The sequence below is a fragment of the Manacus vitellinus genome, unplaced genomic scaffold, assembly GCF_001715985.3.
Source record: "Manacus vitellinus isolate BGI_N305 unplaced genomic scaffold, ASM171598v3 scaffold_4_pilon, whole genome shotgun sequence".
NCBI classification, from domain to species: domain Eukaryota; kingdom Metazoa; phylum Chordata; class Aves; order Passeriformes; family Pipridae; genus Manacus; species Manacus vitellinus.
Genome location: NW_021940604.1, coordinates 27,437,437 through 27,460,980, shown reverse-complemented (window position 1 = coordinate 27,460,980; position 23,544 = coordinate 27,437,437). Strand labels below are relative to the sequence as shown.

General features: G+C 36.1%; 1 protein-coding gene across 1 annotated transcript in view; it reads right to left on the bottom strand.

The window, feature by feature from the left end:
- The window catches only part of FBXL4 (F-box and leucine rich repeat protein 4), a 47,660-nt gene that overhangs the window by 17,770 nt on the left and 6,346 nt on the right, over nucleotides 1-23,544 (bottom strand). Inside the window, exons 3-5 of the mRNA XM_018078039.2 lie at nucleotides 19,265-19,610; nucleotides 11,453-11,697; nucleotides 2,936-3,149 (exon numbers count right to left, since the gene is read on the bottom strand). Coding sequence (XP_017933528.1) covers nucleotides 2,936-3,149; nucleotides 11,453-11,697; nucleotides 19,265-19,610 — 805 coding nt within the window. The remainder of the gene's footprint in view (nucleotides 1-2,935; nucleotides 3,150-11,452; nucleotides 11,698-19,264; nucleotides 19,611-23,544) is intronic.

Below are 23,544 nucleotides of genomic sequence, written 5' to 3'. Positions count from 1 at the left end.
TTCATGATAAGCATTAAATCATGATAATATTCATGCTTAAAGCAAAAAGATGTGCATTGCCAGTTACTGTATATACAATAATACTTCCATTGTTCATTGTATTCTTCAAATGTATCAATGCCAATAAGCGCTTAAATTACGCTGTGAATACACTCTCAGTGAATAAACACTATGTATCAGTAGATACCAAAACCACCAGCACAAAAACCCCACAAGTATAATAGTGGTCTTGAGTGCACAGAAATTACATTTATAAAATGTTGAGATTAGTTTCTCAGAGCAAGTTACAAATTCTTTCAAACGTACACATTATCAAACAATCTTTAAGAATTAAACCTTTTAAAAATGAACTTATAGTACTGGAAAAGTGAGCTGCATTTTGTGGGGAGGACTATAGCAATGCAGGTCATTTTTTTTTAGTTACTGGAAAGTTACTGAAGGTCACTGGGCTTTCCCTCTTCTAACAGAGAGGTTGGAATAATTCAAAGGCATTAGAATTTTCAACTCAGAGGTTTGAAAACAATTTTACACACACAAACGCACTCTCAATAAGTCAAGGAAATAACATTATACATGGCCTTAAGAATCAGCAGGGTTAGGACCAAAGAACATAACCTTCTCCAGATCACACAGCCATCTTCCAAAGTGGCAGTGCAATAAGTAGCAGAACACCCATATTGCCCATTACATTAAAAACAGACACTTAAAAATTGAAGCTCTGATTACAGAGACAATGGTAACACTTTTAAAAACAAAACCTATTCAAAGGAAACAGCTAAAATAACAAGAAACTGTAATAACAATTGCTCAGATGACAAACGTTATCAATTTTATTACATTTCCACTGTCCTCAAAATCTATGTACCTAACACAAAAATCATTACAGTAGTCAATTTTCTGAGAGCATTTTCTTAGAATTTATCTGTTAGTGTCATAGTAATCATATAAATGGAAAAAGTACAACAAATACTTTACATTTAGATGTTGAAAGAATTTTTTTTCTCTTCTTTTTTAGCATTGAAAGCCAAGGAAAAAAAAAGGAAAGACTACCACATGACTTAGACTGAGCAAGGAAATCCTGTACCCGGGCAGGTACTTGGGAGTGTATATGGAAGAAATACGATTTCTTTTATTAAAATGTTTATTCTGTACTTTTTATAAAGCATAATGCAAAACCAGGAACAGTTTTATCACATACTGACAAAAAGGATGGAGAATGTTATTTAAACACATGTCCAAATTCACAGCCAAAAGAAGAAGTTGTACTATTTACCCAGATGTGCTCTAACACACGAAAATTTGCTGGTTATTATTTGGTTTAAGAAAAAAAGCAAGCCGCTGAATTATTTAGGAAAACAGGCTAAATTAAATGAACAGATTTTTCTTTTGGTTTCTTCTTCTTGGATTTTGAGATAGAACTTTTACAGAGGACTGTATCAGCTCTGTTCTTCTCACCTTCTAACTTACTTTCTCTCAATAAATATATACTTGTTATCAGTTAAGAGTTTTCCTTTGTGGATTCACAGTTTTAGATTCTTTTCACTGATCAGATCCAAATGATCTGGTTGGCAGATCATTTGTTGGCAAAAATACAATTGAGCCAAGCTCTTGACTAATTGTTAGCATTGTTCCTTTGTTTGCTCTTTAAAAGCTCCAGCAATGAAGATAGTAGTAGAAATTTCACAAAAATCAGGAACACAACTATATTACAGCACTTTGACAAGTTTTATAGAAGTCTTACTCACTTCACAGCATGCTTGATCAGTCTATCCTGTTTTGTATAGAGCCACCACTTACTACCAAGCATCTCTGTACCAGCTGAAGAGTACAGAAGGAATGGCAGCCTATTTTGTGTAGAAATCCAAAGACTTGCATTAAGAGAAGCTAATGCTGGGAAAGGTGATGTTATTCCTACAAACCTGTGGTTTTTGTAACTCTAATGCTCTAATTCAAATCCTATTCCACATCTTCATTCTCTCCATTTTACTTTTCTATCTGAGATGCACAATGTATATTGTTAAGTGGCTTCACATTAGCAAGTAACACAAAAGCATGCTCTCTAATTTACCTATTTAAATTTCTAGAAATTTCTCTTCCACGGTTTGTTAGGAACAGTGCCTTTTGTTTACACTTATGTATAAAATGGAAGCATAATCTTAAGAAAACTTGATTATGAATGAATGTTCTTGGCAGCTACAAGCAGATGCATGTCCATACACATGAAAGGCAGAAATGAATCTTCACAATTTAAGGGCTTCAAAGTCAGGAAATCTTTACCACCTACATTCAATCTAATTTCAAGCTCTGTTCAGCAAAGCGATAGAGGAGAAATGAGTTACCAGTCACTTCAGAGTATATCTCAGCTACTGCGCTATTACAAGCATGAAGTCTCAAACTTTAGAAGTTACCTGAGTAGAATCAAGAAGATTCTGATCAATCAACAGTAGAAAATAATAAAATTATACAATCATTACCTTTGATACAATGATCTTCCCTGGATCTGAGAAAGCCTTGTAAATTAGACCCAATGGTCAAAACAAAATAAAGATTTATCCAAGATTTACAGAAAGATTAATGATGTAGAAACAGAACAGATACAACCAAGGCACTAATTCAGCTCTATACAAAATGCACTTAAAAGCATGGCTCACCAATTTGTTTTTAGTTTGAAGAAAATAACAACTGCTTCAGAGCAACTACCACAAAGTAAGAAGTTACTGAGGGGCACTGGCTTCATGGTGACTGTGGCATAGCCACAGCAAATGCCAATCATTCAAGACAGACTATCCTTTAATCTAACTACCTCGTGTTACCAAATCACCATCAGATACCTTGCTAGACCTAATTGAATTCTTCAGTATTGAAAAAAATACACAACTTTATCTTACCGGGACTGAAAATATTTATTGCGAAGGTTAAAAATACTTGTTCCTACCTCCACTTTCGTTCTGTAGAGAATGAGACGCTTTAGGCTGCCCACTTTGGCTATATGGTTGAAAGCCTGAGGTGGTATTTTATCACATGATGAGAGATTTAATTCCTGAAGATTTGGACACATTTCAGTGATGACCTCCAAGCACGCTTCATTGAGGAAATGGCCACAAGACAATTCAAGACGTACTAGTTCAGAGCCACAAACTTTCAAGAACCTGTAAAATAACATATTTTTAGTGAAAAATAAACATACTTTCAGGTGAGAGTCTGAATACTGTCAAAATCTGAAACATGTAAATCAGGAAATAATTCCTTTCAACAAAGAAAAGCCATTAGTCTTAACAATTCTGTTTTGTTTAGAAAGTTGGAACATGCTTTGTTCTTAGCATTTACTCTGAGACAATGGACCAAAGTACAACACTGATAATGTCTGAAATGCTTCTAGACTGTCCAAGGCCAATTTTGACAACGGTATCCAAGTTTCCCCCAATAATTTCATATTTATCCGAGACAAATCTTCAAGTGTAAAAATGTGGTTAAACCAAGCGGTTTCAAGACTTTCAGGAAAAAAAACCTCATTCCTTTCATTAACGAGTAAGTCAAAATGAATATTTGGTAGCTGTTCTAGAACACAGAAATTCCTGAGGACTATTTCACTTTACTTTCATTGGAATTATAAAAAAATCAGGATATCAGATGACTAAAGATCCAAAATTTAGAAACTTTGATGGTCTCTACATGAATTACACTTCCTGACAGAGATCTTGTGTCAGAAACTCAAGCTCTATTATGTCTAATCCCAGCTTTAACTAAAAATACACAAGCTTATGTCACAAGCTTAAGTCCCTTTTTATTGCAAAGATAACCTTCAAACTGTAAATCAGTCACTGGGCTTGTAAGTTTGATATTTAATAGGATAAAACCCCCTACACATTTGCCATGCCTTTGTTGTATTTTTATGGTTTCTCCAGTAGAAAAAAATCTAACTTCTTAAAATACAGGCTGCAACGAGTTTTGCATGTGACTTAGTAGAATAATGGATCTACTTGTGAAAGAGCATGAATTAGTTTCTCACAGTAAATATTCTGACCTGCTCTATTACCAGTTCTATCCTCCAAAAACCTTCATGCAGACTAAGCAGATTCAGGTCCTGATACTTCCGCCACAAAGTTACTTCTTGGGTTTAACTGATACAGCAGAAACAAGGCTTCTGTTTGGACAAAAACTCCTATTGCTACAACTAAAGAGTTATTAGCCTTCCCAAGCATCTGCTCCTGCTGAAACCGCTGGTCTTAGAAGCAGACACATTCAGGGAGGCATTCCTCAACGACACTAACAGTAGCGTAGGACTTGAAATCCATCTTTCAAGATCCAAGTTTTCAAACCTTCTCCTTGTTTTTTCGTTACTCGCTCAAGTCATCCTTCTCATTCATCATCATCCTTCTTTATTCCTTTCATCTTGCATATAACATGGCCTTAGTTTGACTATGCAGATCCTATGCAACACAGAGGGAGAGATTCCGGGGTGGCAACTCCAGCCCTGGATGTTAGTTTCCAAGAGTCACCTGAAACCTTGACCGACCTGATCTAGCACTGGGGACACTGGTACCTCAAGTCGGGGCCTGGACTAGACAACCCTCAGAGGTCCCTAACATCCAACATTTCTATGAGCCTATGTGAAGAGAAACAAGAAGAGGATCTGAGACATGAAAGGGGAGACATAAGCCCCAGAGCCACAGGAGTTCTGCCATGTATCCAAATTTACTCCTCCGCTATTTTTGCCTAACTTTGAAGCCCCTCTGCAGAATCTATTTTAGCCTGTAAAATCAGTTTAATCAAACACCAAGCACTTATTTGCTGTTTCCATACTGGACACAGTGAATTGGCCTAGACTGATAAGCCTTCCTATGGGAATATCAGAGCTGAAGTGACATGACAATTCACAACAATTAACATTGGGTATTTAAACATTAAGCTGTTATTTTCTGACTAGCAATAGAGTTCAACACTGTCATGGAGAAATGCAGGATGGAAATCAGAGTAGAGATATACGGATACATTGCTGATTACCAATTAGCCAATTCCTCTATTTAATGAGTGCTTTAACAATACATTCACACAGCTTCTTTCATCAACAAATTATCACGTTTGTTTGAATGGCAATATTTTCCATAAAACTTTGCCAGTTGCCACTTATTATACATCTAGCTTTTAATCTGGTAATGAATAAATATTTTATGAATTACACCATTACAATAATGGATGTTAGTTTAACTGCCACATAATTTAACAGGGCTTGGCTGCTATTAATATTAGTACAGATCAATGCTTTTCTCTTTCTAGGACTATTAAAAGTTAATATTACCAAGTCAGGGAAATGCTCAGTTAACCTCCTAGACTTGGAGAAGAACTCCAGGCTCACCAGCTTGAGGAGTTATTATCCTCATAATGTTTTATTTAAACTCATTACACTTGAAACACACAGGCAGATAGCAAACACAGCGACAGCAAGAAGCATTGCTCTTCATGGCTTTGCTGCCCTTTTGGGAAGGTTATTTAGGAGACATAAAAGAGAAACACAAAGGGGATAAGGGACATACAGCAGGGCACAAGAATGAGCAGAGAGGTATGTAGAAAAGAGATGAACAGAAACAGAGGAGGAACCTGAGGAAGTCAACAGACAGCACAGGACAGAGAACACTAGGTAGAACTGTGGAGTTCTCTAAACAATGGAGACATCCTCATTTTTTGCACTTAACAGACTGTTCAGAACTGAGGCTTTTGCTTACGTCTTTCTACATGATCTCCATGTAGAGCCATATGGCAAGGTAGAATACAAGTTCTCATGCTTTCAAAACAAATGTGGCATGGTCTTCGTACTTCTTAGACTTAACAGACTCTGGATGACTGGCTCCGACTTAGCTAATTTGAAAGCAAACAACATCCAAAAAAGTACCTTCTACCCAAATCAAAATTTCTTCACATACCTCTCCTTTAATCACTGAAGACTGACCAGTGCCTGATTTCAGTCTCTCCTCTGTTCTGCAGTCGTCCATCCCTTTAAGTTTTGCTTTCATTATCAATACTTTATACACACAATTTCTCAAGTGATTTCTCTTCATGCCTTCGTATTTGTTCTAAAATATAACTAAACAATCTAAAATAATGTGAACATGTACATTTCTTTTACTGGATTAGGTCTTTCCCTCAAAGTTTATCCTCATTCTAGACTGCAGTGGTTCAAGTTTTTTGGTTGTTCAGTTTTGGGGGTTTTGGGGTTTTTTTCCAAGATATTTTTGAGTTTGGGTTTTGGTTTGGTTTTGCAGGTTTTTTGGGGGGGAGGGAGTGGTTCTTTTTGTTCAGAGTTTTTTGTGCTGTTTCTAATAAAAAAAAAAAAAAAAAGCAATCTCACTTTCCATCACCTTCTTCCTGGCCTCAACAACTGCTTCTCATTTTCAACTCCTTCAGCTTTTGGGAAGCGAATTAGTCCTAGTGAAGTTCTTCTGAAACATCAAATATACCTATTAGCAGTTAGGACGATATTTGCTCATGGTGATGCTAAACCTATCAGGATCGCTTAGTCAGCTAAAAACTTCTAATCTTGTAATTCATGTCTGTATCATAAACATATCTCATGATCCAAAATTAAAATCTAAGGTATGTTCATGTCAGAACATAAGACTTTTCAAAAAAAATTCTCAAAATACCTTTAGACATATGCTTACAAGGGTACTGAAGACACCATGTTTGCTCCAATGGTTTCTGATGAAACTGCACTGGATCCAAAACCTATAGTTGAGTGTTAGCTTAATGATCCCCACTTACTCTATATCCCCTAGTTCAAAATTACTGAAAACTCTACAGCAAGCAGGGATCACAGTCCAGTTCTCTTTCATCTACTCATCCTTCTTAAACACAATTATCACAACAGTTGTCAATCATGCTGATTTTACCAAATCTATTTTCAATTAAAATTTTCAGTACTAATTTTATACTCACTGACATACATTTGAATCTGTTATCCGAGGGGTAGGGTGGAGAGGGGAAGCAACTTCCATTTGTGAACAACATAGGGTTGGATAGATTGTTTTTTTTTCTTTAGCACTTTCCTTTGTAGTGTTACCTTATACTAGCATCCACATAGGGATGTTACCTCCATTACTTAACAGATATAACATTGCCCCATTTGCCTGGCCTTCCTTGGTATTGGCCTGCTAGAATCAGTATTTCCTGAAAAGATCCATTTTGGTTTGCTTCAAGCCAATTGCATGCTCCCTCCAGCCACTCAGGTCTCCTATTTCCAGAGCCTGCCACCAGACAAGAAAAATGTCAAGAATTCACTTGGATTTTATTCTTTCTCATTTCACTTCTAAGATCCTGAGGTTTTCTCCTTCTTATGGTAGTTCTATCTATATGATTACTTGCACAAACTCAGCAGAGGACTTCCTGTCTTGCAGTTACAGTCTTGCGTTTAATACAATGGTTTGTAGAATTACATTTTAATATGCTTCTTAAAAACATGTTCAGATATTTTTATATTCACAGTGATGCTTTTCCTTTCAAGGTTGCTGTGTTACATGACAGCAGCAGCATTTAGTACAGATAATTGTAACAAAAGTGTTAAGATTGGTATGAGCGGAGAACAGCTGGGTACATAGAGGTGCAGACGCACGAGAAAGAACAAATGGCATTACAAGGGCTGGTGCGGTGGTGTGTGTTGGTGGAAGTCAGATTAGCAGGTCATGAAGATCCTTGAATGTATGTATGAGCAGTTTCTCAGGACACACAAATTAGGAGATGAAGGACAGAAGCAGCATAGGATGGTGAGACCACATGCTACACAAATTGATTTCGACACATGTCTCGGTTGTCTTGGTGCATGCAAGTATGCATGCTTGAGAGTGAGACTTAGTAAGATGATTAAAATTAAGTCACCTTCCCTTTCTCTAAGCTATTCTAATTGTTACAATGATATTTTCCATTCTAGCACATATTACACATTCTTTTTGGTAACCAAATTCTAAAACATTGCATGCAAGTAGGAAGAATATTGAGTACCTGATCTTGTGTTTTTCTCAACACAGATTAAACTATTTCAAGAAAAAAATGCAAAACCAACATTATTACTTAATGTCAGTTACAGTAACCCTAGTTTTACCAAAAACCTGTGGAAACTAAAGCAAGAGATGAGACATGATTTTTAAATTGAGAATCCCTGTAAAGCCACATTACTCCTATTTTCTGTGACTATTTGCTGCATATTTCAGTAATTTCTCTGACCTTCCTGCTTGTCTGATTTGTAGCAAAGTCTCGCCAAGCTAAACATTGTCAAACTACACTTCTACTAAAAGCAACTAAAGCCTTCAAACATGAACAACAAAATTGTTAAAGAAATATTCCTGGATGTGCTTGACATGCAAACACTGCACGACTAACCTGAAAATAAAACACTATTAATTCATTTTCACAGTATAAAATGTCAGATGTAAATAAAAATTTTAATACCTCAGATATTTAAAGCAGAAGAATTTAAACAGGTTAATGGCATTATCAGTGATCCAAAGAAATCTGCATACAGAACTCCTGTTTTTAAACTGTCACTGTCCTTCAGCTATTTAAACCTCAGAGTATTTATTCAACACCTCGATATTTAGTACACCTCCAGTTTGATTTGTCTCACTCTTCTTACATAGGTCTTACCCTCCCACGCTGATATTCCCACCTGGCATGAAGAGATCCACCACACCTTTAAAGCCAAGAGAAGTGCAGAGCTGTTTATGTAATGATTGCTGTGAAATCTTTCCTTAATCCCAGTCATTTTGCATTCCAGACTCCTGAGACTGCTCAGATACTCATTTCATTTGTCTTTCACTTTTTGGTACACTTTCGTTTCAATCTAATATAAAGTTTAGTTAATTTATATTATATGCCAAAGTGAAAAATTTATGATAGTAATTTTTAGCCCTAAGGAGTAGATGTTATCAATAAGTTAAAATACCTTCAGCTTTGCCTCAGGATGTTCATATGCCTGAAGCATTCTGTCTTCTCATGATAATACAGTATTTGCTTCAGTCACATTTTTTAAAATTACTCTTTAAAAAACTTTCCACTTCAATACATTTTATAAGAAAATATATATTTTCAATAATTTCATGCATATATGAACATTTTAAAGCAACACACAAATTTATACAAGCTACTACTTTTAAGACTGTCATAAGAAATTACAGATAAAAAAGTTTTTTAAAGATATTTTCCAAAATAAGATTTGAGCAAGAGTAGCATTTAAACGTGTCCTGACTTGCAGAAATCATAACAAACTGTAAAGTTTTGAATTCCACAGTGCCAACTGTAACACCAAATGCTGACAAAAACACCGAATTATAGATGTCCTGGTTTTGGAAAAAAGGAAAAGTTGTGGGAATTCATGGTTATGTGTCCTGGATGCTGTAATATCCCCAAGGTGGTTGCATCTTAATGACAGCCAGGGCAATAGAACCATCATTTATTGACAAATTTATCTGCCAAGGAAAAGTATCTCTTACCAGGAAGCTACTTTTTTGACAAAAGTTACCTTAACACTTTTGAAAAGCAAGTCTTATTCTAGTAAGACTCCTCTATTACTAGATACTTTCATAGCAAATGAGTAGCAAATTTTCCTCTCCTGAAGGCCAGAAAATTTGACAAATATGCTGATGAAGAATGCCAAAAGAAAAATTGTGTTGGGAAATTTTACTAGAAAAGACACTTTTACAGAACAAAGAGTTGTAAAATTATTTCTGCAATAGAAAAAAGAAAATATATAAAACCAGACCTAGTTAGAGTAGAGAAGTTTTGTTTCAGAAGGGAAAATTATAATCAGAATTTAGACATGAAAATTATGTAGCTTATAACTTTTCTTCAGAAATTCACGATTGAACTGCATCTCCCATTCCCAGACTGCATGCACCTCTTCCAAGAAATACTTTTTCCTAAAACTGCAGATAACTTCAGAATTGCATCAATGTACAAAAACATTTCCCCCCTTGTTACAAATAAATATAATCCCTTATAACAAATATAAACTGAACATGTTTATTCACAGATTATTAATAGTCAAATAATGAATATGTATTATTTTAGAAATGCTGAATACACATAAGTGCCACTATTAGTTAAGCATTGAAGCAAAAAAAAAAGTAATTAGCAATAAAGCTATTTTCAACTAACTGGAAGTCAGAAATACCAGAACTATATAGTTTATAATTCTCTAAATTTGGCAATAATTATTTTCGAGACTACAAACATTTTTAGCAGTACTCTGTTAAAAAAACCAAATTCATGAAAATGAAAAAAGGTTGCCACGAAGATGCACGTACGTTTTCAGAAGACAGACTTAATAGCCAAGCATCAGAAAGCAAGCACTTCATGATTTCAGAGTTGAATTCTCAATTAAAGCTTGCATATTTATCCTCTGCATAATGTATCTAATATGAAATCCAAATTCAGAAGAAATGTTTGTACCCCATTCCACAACTAGCTGATGCTTATTTGCGTTTTCTACCAACAAGCACAAAAGAGCATAGGTTTCTTGGATTATACTGGAAGGTCAGGAAAAACAGAAGCAACATTCTCATCTTGACAAAGTATTTCTTAAAAATATTTTACTTCCTCAGGTAAGGCACTCAGACACAAAAGGAAAGAAAATGTCTGCATACTCAATTTAATCTTTTTATTCAGACAAGTTAAGACAACTTTTTCAGATATATTAAACACGTCTGTTTCTTATCAGTCCATTTCTGCTTTCACCTGACATTGCTGATTACCCCTTAGTTGAAGGGGCCATTTTTGCTTAAATGAAATGCATTGATAGAAGCTGTTTAACTAATGCTAATGAGCAAAGAAGCAAGAAATGATATCTTAAAGAAAGCAGAGAACACGGCTGTTATACAGAGAAGAATCCCTGCAAATTTGCTATTTTAATGACCTACAGCAGTCATATTTTCAACTCAATAGAGTATGCACATGCAACCCCCCTGTTTTGCAAGAGGACTAATGTTTTAAATCATTTTTATGAAAATATTTGCATTTACATTGGACTCTAGTGATTACTTGGCTCATACCATGCAAGCACGCAATCAGTTTACTACTACAGCTGTTCTAATACAGTCCTACTGATGACTCATCTGTACAAAGAACAATCACAAACGTTTTCCTCTTGAGATGGATTTTTGACAGCTCAGTTTTAGTAGAGCGTTTTAGAAGCTCAGAAGAAAGCAAAACACTGCGTCCCCTGGAAGAAGCCTTTCAGTCACAACCAGCTTGGAACATGCAGACTCTACAAACTTAAACAGACTTCTGCTGCTGCTTTCAGTATCTATTACTGTTTTAACTGATGTCTTTTTCTACATCATAACAATCCCCCCCTTTATAGTAAATAATCTGTCTTCTAATAAGGTTTCAAATACTCAGTGAAACTACTGCACAGCAGCTCTGCAAACAGAGTTTGTCAAAACACTTCTGTACATTTAACACTGACCTGCTAAATCCAGAAACAGAGATGGCTCCCCTGTTTCCAGTCCAAGATAAATTCAGCCATTGGATGAGAGTGCAGCGAGACTGTAGGTATTCCAGAGATGTGTCATTAATCCTTGCCCAGTAAGGTTGTAAACTGAGATGAATGTACTGTAGAGGATCACAGCAATGTTGATAGAGTAGCTTACAAGTTTGTGCTAGTCTACACAGGTCTGGTACTGTAAGGTGACTCAAAATCAACTGGATGAGCTATATTAAAAACAGAAAAAAAAGGTGGTCATATAGCACTTGAGGTGTTAAGGGAAAACTGTAAAGGAAAAAGAAAAGACATTCTAACTTCAAAGAAAAGTAAAACCTTTTAGTTAAAAGTAACTTTTCAAAAAAATCATTGATTAACTATTAAATACGACTGCACTGCCTTTTCAATTTGACAACATACTAAACAAGAAAGGAAAAAGCAAATCAGCATATGAAAGTGACAGGAAGCTTTCAAATTAAAAATTTTTTTACCCATGCTAATTTAAACAGTGATATATATGTAAACACTATGTTTACATATTTCCTTTCACAATATCTGCCCTGCCCTTGATCAGAACACAGAACTGGCATCCTCTTTCTTCTCTGGATTTGGTTTTTCAGATGGGAGCATATTTGCAAAGTACATGGAAAAACCATACCATGTCCCAGTTTCCCCACACCTTGAACTGATTTCAGATTTATTCCTCTTCTCCCTGATTTAAAAAAAATCAGTGTTTTGTCTTCTATTTTATATCCTCTCCTCTGAATTACGCAACCAGGTAAAAAATTTAACATATTCATATCTTCTTTTACAACATAATCTCTTCCTTGCATTTTTGGTCTACGCTAGAGTCAAATCTGAAAGGCAAAACCCCCTTTTTATCTGTATCAGTTGAATCATCTGAGTTTCAGAATAATCACCAGCCCTTCTGACTAGCATCACTATAAATGTTTTTGTAATGACTTATCTCACACTCAGAAACTAAGAAATATCCCTCCTCTCTTATCACGCTCTGTTTTCCTTTCTAAAGAAAAATCAACACACACAGAGACATAAATACTCACTTTAGGAAATAACAACACCCCCCCCCCAAAAAAAAAAATCTCCTTTAACTTAGGAACTGAGAGAAAATGGACTTGAAAAATGAAATCTAAAAATTAATGTCTACTTTATCAGGGCTGTCTCTGACAGATATAAGTATGTGCACTCAAGTTATATAAGTAAAATTGACTGTTTTCAAGCAGAGTGGGAAACAATAACTTGTTGAAATGAATCAGTGTAAATTAAAAAAACAAAACCACCCGCAAATCAACTTAAACTGAAGAAAATCCTTCAGTCCTTTCAAAATACCAACATGTTTCATTTTAATGTTTTAGAAGGATTCATAAAACAAATCCGCCAAAAATCAGAATAAAATGCTTGACATAAAACAAAAATGGAGCTTTTCGTGAGATCCAAACAGATTGTACTTCCAGTGTACTAGTTTATGATGCAGCTACCTTCCACCTCCCCTCCTCCCCGCTTCATTTTTGGAAGAGAAGAAATAAGAAAACAATTCAACTTCCTGCAAAATGGAAAATGTTACTTCCTACTCAGCTCCAGATTTAGCATTTGGATTTCAAACATGATCTACGACTCTTAAAAAATTTAACTTCAACTCCAATGCCAAAATAAAGTGTTTGATATACTTCAGTTTCTCTCATGCTTGATTTCCAGCCTCCCCTCTTCCCTTCTCCTTGCTCTTCCTTTCCCCTAAAAACAGCCTAGGTTTTTTGTTTCTGCAGGTGTCTGGAACTAAGATTCAAATTGATGCAGAGGACCTGCAGAGCCATTTCAATGTAACAGTAATATATAAATGCACTGCAGTTAATATATGATAATCAACAAAGTTTGCACCCAACTGACATTTAGGTTGTTGACATTTTGGAATCTGAGAAAGACCAAAATAACTAGGAGCTAACATAGATATAATCCCAAGTTAGTATCTTGATTTTTCCTTGGCTCAGTCCCACACTTAAGCTTTAAAGTTGCTTAACACAGTTTTGTTCATCATTCTGAACAGTAGATACTTAAACATATACCTATTTTTCTAAGATCATCAATTCACTTAAAAGAATTTTCAATATTCTGAAAGACAGCTTCAAACTATTTTTCAACCGTTCAGCCATTGCACACTCTGTAAGCCACCTAAATATCTATTTTATTACTGCCTTTTCCCTCAGACTTTTCTCCTGTGTTACATACTAAGATTTCTAGAGCTGTAAGCTCAGCAAAGGCTGCACAGTTAGCTGAATTTATGTCTACAATTAATGTGACATAATAATGTCTGATAAAGGCAAAGTAACACAAATTTTTTTCAATGAGAAAAAAGTCATTTTGTAAGTTCCGAGCAGTACAGATAATGGTGAATGAAACTATAAATGCCTCAACAATGTCCCTTTACACTAACTGACGACTTCAGTGAGTATTTCATAACATACAGGATTGTTGCAATCTTTCCACATGTGAGATGAGAACTCTCACCACACAAAAAGGTCTCAATCAGAAAAAAAGAAATAAATCTGTCTTTATTTTTTAGTGAAATTATGCTACTTCATAACATCTAGAATGAAAACATACAATGAAATATCACTACCATGACACTACATTATAAAGAGCTCTTTTTCTGGCTCTTGATTAAAGAAGGGTAACAAGTTCCAAATGTGCAGGCTAATAACCATTAATCACCATTAGCCTGGAGTCTGGTGTCTGTCAGAAATCTGATTTTTATGTATGTGTATCCTAGCATAACATACAATTTGATACCATGAGTATGTGACATGATAGGCTGTACTGTGCTAGGCTGTGTTTATGGCAATTCCAAGAATGCTACAGAACTGACTATCTGCTTTGAAAACTAATTTCATAATGCAGTTTCTTACAAACAGTTTTTACTCTGCCTTTATGAAAAAATATGACAATCATTATCATTTCACAATTTCCTATAAAATCGATCAATAAAAACAAAGTTTATTGGAAAAACAACAAAAGGAAATATAAGAAGGAACCCAAAACATAATTTATACAACACTGATTGCCTTTTCAGGCTATGATGGACTTAAAGTACAAAAGTACTTTCTCTCCCATTTCCAGGGCAAACATGGCACACGCCAGCTTTAAACATCTGGTGAGATCAATGGTCACTACAGTGAGAACCTCCAAGAACTGGAGGTTTCCAAATCATAATTATCCACAACAATTCAACAAACAGCAGTAAACAAAATCATTGTGTGCTAAGTACAGAAAGGATCCTGATTCATACTCAACCCATGTGTGTTTTATCATCACCATAGTCCCTGATTGCAGTAGCTCACATATATGCATATTTTTTGAATGATCAGTTAAAAATATAACACGAGAAAAAAAAATGACATCTTACCTATTGCAAAGCTGCTTAAAAGCTAAGAGAGGATCTCCACTCTTCAGTACACAGAGTAAAATTTTACTGATGGTGTAGTTCCTAATAACACTTACTGAGCCAAAAGCTTCTCTAGTATTTTAAAGCTTTTTTGCTGAATAACAGCAAGCAACAACCATTTGTACCTAATAAAATACTTTCTCTGGCTAGAGCACAATAATGCAGAACTTGACTTGGTCAGAAAGAATGCCTGGATGATGGTCAAATCTACAATATCTGCACTTTCTACGAATTTCCTTTTTCAGTTCTCCAACGTGAAGATGAAATGATTTTACAATACAAAAATACACAGATTTATGCACACCACTCATTCAGAAGCACACAAATGAATGACTTGCAATTTTTTCATTCTGCAGCCAGAGCTGCTACAACAGCCTGGACACCAATCAGAATTGATACTAAAACACGCTCAGATAAAGGACAAAGGATATGTGCACAAAGAGGAAAAGGCAGGAAGGAGAAGATGGTATTCTGGAGCTTTTGACCTTTCTCAACATAGTTTAAGAAAACACAGAACCCTGGTTCCACAATCCTATGGCTTGCACCAGCAAATGCATGCACATTCAATACTGCACGTGAACACCTGAAAAGTGGATCTTGCAACTGTTTCACAAAACACAACCATTTAAGTCTCTTTTTTCTTTATTCTACTCACATAACATGCTTTAGTGGAGTCGATTTTACATCACCAGGCCACAGGCTCTGATCCTTTCACAGCAGTGGAAGGCTGTAAAAGTTTTAAGACCCTTCTTGACCCGAAGAACAGAAAAGGATTTTACTGGCAGATTGCACAATCAAACAACTAAGGAAGACTAAAGTTGGAGGGATCTTCTCCATGTGCCACTAGTCAGTCTAATCTGCTACAGCAACTGGCAGTATATTGGCTATCAGCTGAAAGGAATCTTGTGACATATGGTCATCAGCTGTTAGGACAACTTATAAGAACCTCATGAATTTCCCTTTGCAAAGAAAGGCATAAAATCTTGGAAGTCTACAACAGTTTGTTCTGGAAAGATGCAAGAAGTTTACTGTTAAGGGAAAAAAGTGTATTGCACTTAAAAATGCTCTTGCTTATTGCTCTGATTCGTCTATCTAAGTACCATTTAAGGGATGCAGATCTTACTTTTGGGACCCATTTCGCAGAACAGAGGTGCCAAATCCTCATTTAACAGTGAAATTCACTTCCCCAGCAGACACAAACAGCTCATAAATCTTACAGGTAGCTGTTGGAAAAATTAGCTTCAAGGAATGACTAAGATGTCATTTGTATCTTTTTATATCGACATTTATATAAAAAATATATTTTGGACTTCAGCATGCAGGATTTCTCCTGACTCTCCTCTGGAGAACAAAAGTCGGGGTTTCGGTACTTGGCACATCTTGGTGAGTCCCAAACTGCACAAGATGTACGCTGTGGCAGGTATTCTTCACCTTTCCCAAAGGCTTTGAATTTGTTCAGGCCTTCAGGTCTCAAGCATTTCTGCAAAGCCAACTAAGACTAAAGGCCATACTCCTTCCACTTTACATGCCGCACAAGTTAGTCAAAGAACTGAGAATAAAGACAAGGACATGAAGTGTCTCCTATAAAATTCTTTCTCAATTTTAAGGTAGTTCTGGAGAGGAGATGATAGACAGTACAAATACTTCACAGCTATTTAGGGCTGGTTAACACCATCCATGATCAGGGAAGAAAAATTCTCTCACCTAGGTCATCCAAGAGTTCACACTTTTTTCTACAGAAGTCAGTGCCTGTGAGTCAAGCATTTTTCTCAGCTTTTTGGCAGGAACAGTCCATAATGTTTCTCTAGAATTCTTACAATGATTTTTGAGCTCACAGTGCATCAAGCCATTCCTAATGCCATTTTGAGGAACACCACAGTCTACGAAAGGATAGTCTATGGAAGTTTCAGAAAGACAACAAAGGCAAAACAAAGACTGGAGGAACTGCTGCCTACTTAGCACAACCCACTCAGCCTGTGTGTTTTGTGAATTACAGAGAGTAGTATGAAAAAGCCTCAAAACAACTCAAATAAAGAATAGGCATATGTATGAAGACTTAGGACAGCTACACATTGACAATCAATATGCCCTTACAAAGAGATACAATTTCTCATATACTGTATAAATGAAAACTGGAAGGAGTCAGCAGTTGCCTTACTTCATTCTTACACAGTTCGAACAGTTCCCAGAAAACTCTGACACTTGTCAGTCTTGAAGACAGCATGCAGAGCATTGTTCCCATATCCAATATGATAAAAAACTGTCACACTACAAAGTACAACATTTTTGGTTTTCTGATGCCCAAACCTTCCAGCTGGACTAGAAGGAGGTAGACTGGGATTACTGCTGTCACCAAACCAGTCCAGAAACAGTCTTTTCTAGTTTTCTGACAAATATTCCACCCATATTTTCAGTTTCTTTAAATCAAGGCAGAAGAAAAAAAATGTTCTTGATATTGATAGACCATATAAACTTATTCATGAACCAAACATGTTAAAAAATGGATAAAAAAAGGAAGCTGGTAGACAAACAGGAAAGCAGAAAAATACAAAAAAGTACATGAAGACAGAAGTTCATAAGAGTAACAAGACTACACAAACATTCCCTAAATTAAAATTTTAATATGTATAATCAACCATTTATAGTTGGATTTGACGATCTTAGAAGTCTTTTTCAAGTTTAATGATTCTGTGATCACATGAAACAGTAAAGAGATTGATTCATCTCTCTGGTATTCTACTATACTACAAATCAATTTATCCACCCTTTTCAAACAAGAAAAAATCCTATATTTAAATGAAGTTTTATCTACAATTAATTTATTTGAATTACTAAAACCAACATATTTGCAAACAGTTATGCAAAGTCCTTTTTTTACTTCAGTACTGATATTCAAGCACCAACAGTAAAATATATTAAGTAATACACTGGCTCTAGGGAAAAAAATCAAAAACAAACCACCACTAGAGCTAACTCAGGATGAAGTTAGTATCCTCATTTATTATTCCACTGCAACAACAACAAAAAAGACCCAAACAAAACTCAAGTTTGGTTTCAAGAGAAGAAAGATAAGAGTTGTTACATTCTCTTCCCTTCTCTTTCCTCTTTACAAGCACAGTAAACTTCTGTAGGTTACTAGGACACATGGTCACTCAACCATGGTCCTCATGTCTCAAATTGGGGTACTTAGAGACAAAAGATGTCATAAAACCAAAACAGTATTTGATTTGAACAGATATTTCTGCAAGTGCCCTTCAATCACCGGCAGCATCTCAGCACACTCCCTTCACTTTCAAAAGCAAGACTAGTTCAAGTGAGGAGCACGCTGAGCACTGGATGAGCTACCATAGTAAATAAACACTTGCTGCTTTTGGCACACTGCAGCACACTGAAGAGCAGGAACAAACTTGTCCCTGCCCAAGCCCAGAGGTCTGACTGGCAAGTAGAGGCTCCTTTCCACCATGCGCAAACAGTTTATTTCAGGAGAGGTGAAGATAATTGTTTTGTCTCTCAATTCTTACACTAACCAGGGTACCAGCCTCCATAAACAGCTACATCCCACTGAGAATGGCCTGGCCCGCACACAGTATTCAGTAATCATACTCCAGAATCTCATTATACTGGAAATTACAGGAAAGAAAATATTTATCTACTGACTCTGAGCACAATCACAACTGCCATGCTTCCAGGGGATCTGAAAGGAGTTTATTCATAACTGTTTTCTGTGCCAATGATAGAACAAAAAGTAGCAAGCATTGAAACAAGACAGTGTACAGAAGTCCATCTATAAGACATTTTACCTGCACCATGATTCAAAACTTAGCTGGCTGGAAGAAGCTTATTTCATAATAATACGAAAACATAATGGCAGTCCCTAGAACAAAGTTCTGTAAGTTTTGTGCGAGAAAGAACAGGGAAACAAACTTTTAGCCTCTTAAAAAACTATTTCCACTTTCAGATGTTGATTCAACCTTTTCATATCTCTTTCGTATATTTTGTTTGTCAAGCATGAGGACTAAAAACTATCGGAAAACTGCTAGAAGCTTCCAAGTTCAAGAGCTGGAAATTCAAGGCAAGAATAACTGGTGTAAAAACTGTGTGTGAATGCACAGATTCTTGAGCAATAAGAGTGCAGTAACTATGCAAATACCTAACATCCATCCATGGAAGTAGATAGACTTACATAATTCAGGCATACCTATACAATAACTGCAGGAAACTCACAAGGAATTCACAGGGATTCACAAGGAACTGTAACCAATCTCGACCAATACCCTGTAAAGCACCTTTGCACCCTTAATGATCAAGACAATGATTGAGTATAAACATTCTTTTCTTACCTCATAAGGCAGTTTATCAAAATATCCGTTAGTCGGCCATTCCCTGAGGGTAACAATGCTGAACTGTTTATTAAGGGTGTCCATTCCACAGCCATACTTTTCTTCATCCTCATCTTCATCTATATCATTCATATCAATCATTGAAGTCTTTAGTGAAAGCACAGGTCTCTCTTTCACACCATGTAGCACTACTGCATCCAATTCAGTGTAATAGTCCAGAAGAGAGCTGTTCACTTCCAGTCGGATTAAGTTTGTAGGAAAGTTTATCTGTTTGATACAAGGTGTGAACTGCCGAGCCTGAGGACCATTCACCTTTGTAGGTGCCTCAGACCAAAGTATTTCCCATCTGTGAAAAAAAAAATTACACACACACATACAGTATAGGGATTAAAATCAAAGTTACTAAAGCAATTCCTGAACACAGTAAGAGGGCAGCTTCTTCTGTCAGAAGTATTTAACAAGTGAGAAACACGGTTAAAAAGACAACAAAATTTATGTTTTCCCTAGATTTTATAAATATCCTAAGGACGAATTTAACAGGGCACACTAACTCATGACCTTAGCATGTTTTTTCTGCATTGTTAAATAACAAAACAAGCTGTAGACTCATGGTCACACACTTGTTACTGTTACTGGTGCACAAGTTTTTCTAACATCTCGCAGGTAAGATAACCATAACAAATGGATTACAGATGTCTTCACAATGATTGTATGTTAGTCTAAGTATACCAGGAACAGTCTTGCCATGTAACCCTAACATACAGTCATCTGACCTCTCTTATTTTCCACAAAACAAAACAAAAAAACCCCAAACCCCACAGCTCACTCTTTAACATCAAGCCTGTCTAAATTACAGTATTGCAAGTTACTAAAAAAATAATCTAACTTTACTTTGTTTACCTGTCTAGACAAGCAAAATATTCCTTTTAAAAGTAGTTCACTGTCAAATTAGCAAAGAAAGTAGAATCTTCAAGTCCTTTTTTAAAGGGTCCTTTACAAAAAACGCTAGAATTTCCAAACTGCAAAACTGAGAAGTTTTTCTCCTCTTTGGTCCAGTGACAGGAGGTTCAGGGCATGCATAAAATTACTGTACATACATCTTTACTTGAACACACAGACCTCAGATTTCCTCCAGTAAGTGACAGGGAAACCTGTCTCCAACTCAGTAATCTGGAAGAATCAAGTCTTACATTCCTTAGGTCTTCAGCTCTTCCAAACTTGCCAAAAGGCCTGAAAACAGAAATGTACTCTTTATATCTGCATGAGTCCTCATCCAGTGAATGGAAATCCTTCAGTCACTGGTACCCATGTTTTTCCTCCCTCGAGTCTAGTTAATTCCTAAAGAAGGAAGCCTCTAGCAGTCACTGCTGCTACTCTCTCTGACAGTATGCTTACCTCGATACCAATCTACACACTTCCACATCTTACTCCATATTCCATCTCTTTTTGATCACCCTAGTCCCAGCTTCAAAAATTTCTCTCAGACTACTTGTCCTGGCACATGCATCTCAGAAGCACTCTACCTGCTCCCCAGTATCTCAGCATCTTGGCTTTTCTTACCAGATTCCATGCAGGGGCGAGGTGGGGGAGTGGAGAGGAATATCAATTAAAAAATAAAATAAAATCAAACATGCTTTATTTGCAGAACAAATTGCTTAAACTTTTTCCATCATGACAGAAAGCAAAGTGGACTTTCATTAAAACATTGCACATGGTATAAGGTGCAGAAGTTCGATATTTGTTACTAGGAAAATTAGGAAAATTAATTAGGAAAAAAATAGGGAAATTAATCCATATTGGTTGAAACTTCAATTTCACAACTGACATTTTCAGGTATGCACAGATAAATTTTCCTAACCTATATCAAGCTGCTCTCTAAGTACCTTACAGTACAATGAGAGGCTTCCAGAAGTCTTATGTCAAAAAAATAGTCATGAACTAAAAACAAACATGCAAGACGTGAACACGTGGCACATCAGAAAGTACTTATGCAGGAGAGTGGACAATTCTACCCTAAAATTAACAGTTTTCATAAGACAGACTTAGTCATGAGAAAAGCTTTCATTAATTTAAGAAATTAATGCCAACTCATGGCAAAATAACAGACGTCCCACTGCCACACCCTCTCACATAGGTCAATTCTCTAAGCAAATACTTAATGTCAGCAATGCACGTGTGATGTTTCTTGAACACATCCAGATCACCATCCGAAAGTTTGCTTAGACACTTCCAGGTACCCACTCAAGCCATCCTTAGGGAAACTCAAGGCTATATTTTCACTAATTTAGCAAATGCTGGACCATCAGCTTCTAACAGAATGGGTCTCAGTTACTGAATTTCCCTTTGGTACCCCAAAGAGAGGACTATCTAGCAGTAGTAGAGCTCTGGAAAAAAAATAATGCATCTGGAGATCTAGGTTCACCAAACTGGAGTTCAATAACCAACTTCAGCAAGCAGTATCTGTTTTCCAGTCTTTGTAATAAACTAGAGAAAATGAAAGACATGTAGGATGACTTTACAGTCTTGTGAAATTCCACATTACATACCAAATGCTGATGAACAACAAAACCAGTGACAATTTTCCACTGTCCTTGTCATATTCTTCTTTTCATCAACAGCCCACCAATCTAACTTTAAAGGAGTTAGCTCTTGGTTTATCTGGAAAACCTCAAGTCAATCAGGTTGATTTGATGTTCTTCTCTGCCTTGGTGGCACTGCACACAAGAACAAGCAACAGCAATCACTCTGAGTCAGGGCTGGTAGATTCTTCCCAAGTGTAGGTATACTCAACACACCCATTACTGCAACTGGAAGTGATCTCTTCATCTAGAATCACCAGCGTGATACTTAATGGGCTGCACATAATCTGAATGGGACTGAAGAACTCACAGTGGGATCAAAATAGTCTAAATTTCCAAGAGGCTTCAGTAAGAATCACATGTCTTCTGTTCTGGAGCATTCTATTTTTATGGTTACCCATTTAAAAATCTTTCATAAGAAAGGCATTTTTACAGTCAATCCCAGTTTGAGGGTACATACCAAAATCAGTTTCCCTAATAAGGTTGCCTGCATTTGTTCCAAACTTAAGGTGCTCAATGAACTATTTAACTCAAAACAAAGAGAAACTGAACCTCAACAAATAACGTTAAAGAAGACAAAGGAATCTAGCCCTTTCCCTGTACCAAATTAATTAGGCAGCTCTCAAAAAATCAAGCAGCATCAAATGACTGCAGGTAGCACATCGTCTGTCGTCACTTCTTGCAGATATACAGTAACAACAGATCAAAGATGTTGCAACGAGTGTGCTTTGATAAGAAGGTTTCACCAGCACTGTGCTAGAAAGCCTCAGTCTTTGCAGAGCCATGCAAAGCCTGAGTAAAAGCCAGTAACATCTGTATTATTTTCTCTAGTGATTAAAGAAAAGGAGGACTTTACGTGGGTTTCTCCATTCAGCTTTAATGGACTCGGTTTTCCTATTAAATTTGTCTCTGTCTCATGAAAATAGACAGGAACTCATTCTGCTCTGATACTAAAGATACTAAAGACTCCATACAAAAAAAAAAAAAAAAAAAAAAAAAAAAAAAAAAAAGAGGATTCCCATTCCCCTTCCCTTGCCAGGAAGAAAAATACAGTCTAGTGATTTCTAGGTTGAGAATCATATTTTCAAGGTTTGTGTCAAATGAGAATACATTTTTAATGCTTGCTTAACTTTTGTTGTCCTAATGCTGTTGGAAAGGTTTTTAATGGCTAGGATGATGCCTGAGCAGAGCTGGTTACTTCTGAAGAAATGTATGTAATAAGAGGGAGTCTTTGGAAAAGACTCTAGAAAAAGTAATCAGATTTCTCCCTAGCAAGACAAGATTAAACTTTGCTTGCAATCTAATGAAATTTCTTGCATTGTCAAATTCAGATTGGTGAAGAAAGAAATGTTTTCTTTCCTGTTTCTTTTTCCTCCTTATTTACCCAGAAGGCTTACTCTTGGTGATTCCCTAATGGCTTCTTCAATGTAAGCCCTTTTAAAACATTTTGATATTCCTAATAGGTAGCTGTTGTTAGACATTGTTTAAATGGGAGCTATCAAGTAAAAATTTTTTCAGAAGTTTTTCAATTTTTTCCCTTCATAAAAATAACTTTACCATTTAAATTTGGAATATAAAAGAAAAAGTTCATCCTTGTTTTTCTGTTGTGGTCTTTTTTTAACTTAACTTGACAGTTTCTTTTGTATCATATATTTTACAGTGACACTGTCTCATGTGCTTCTATAAAAGTTCAAAACCAGA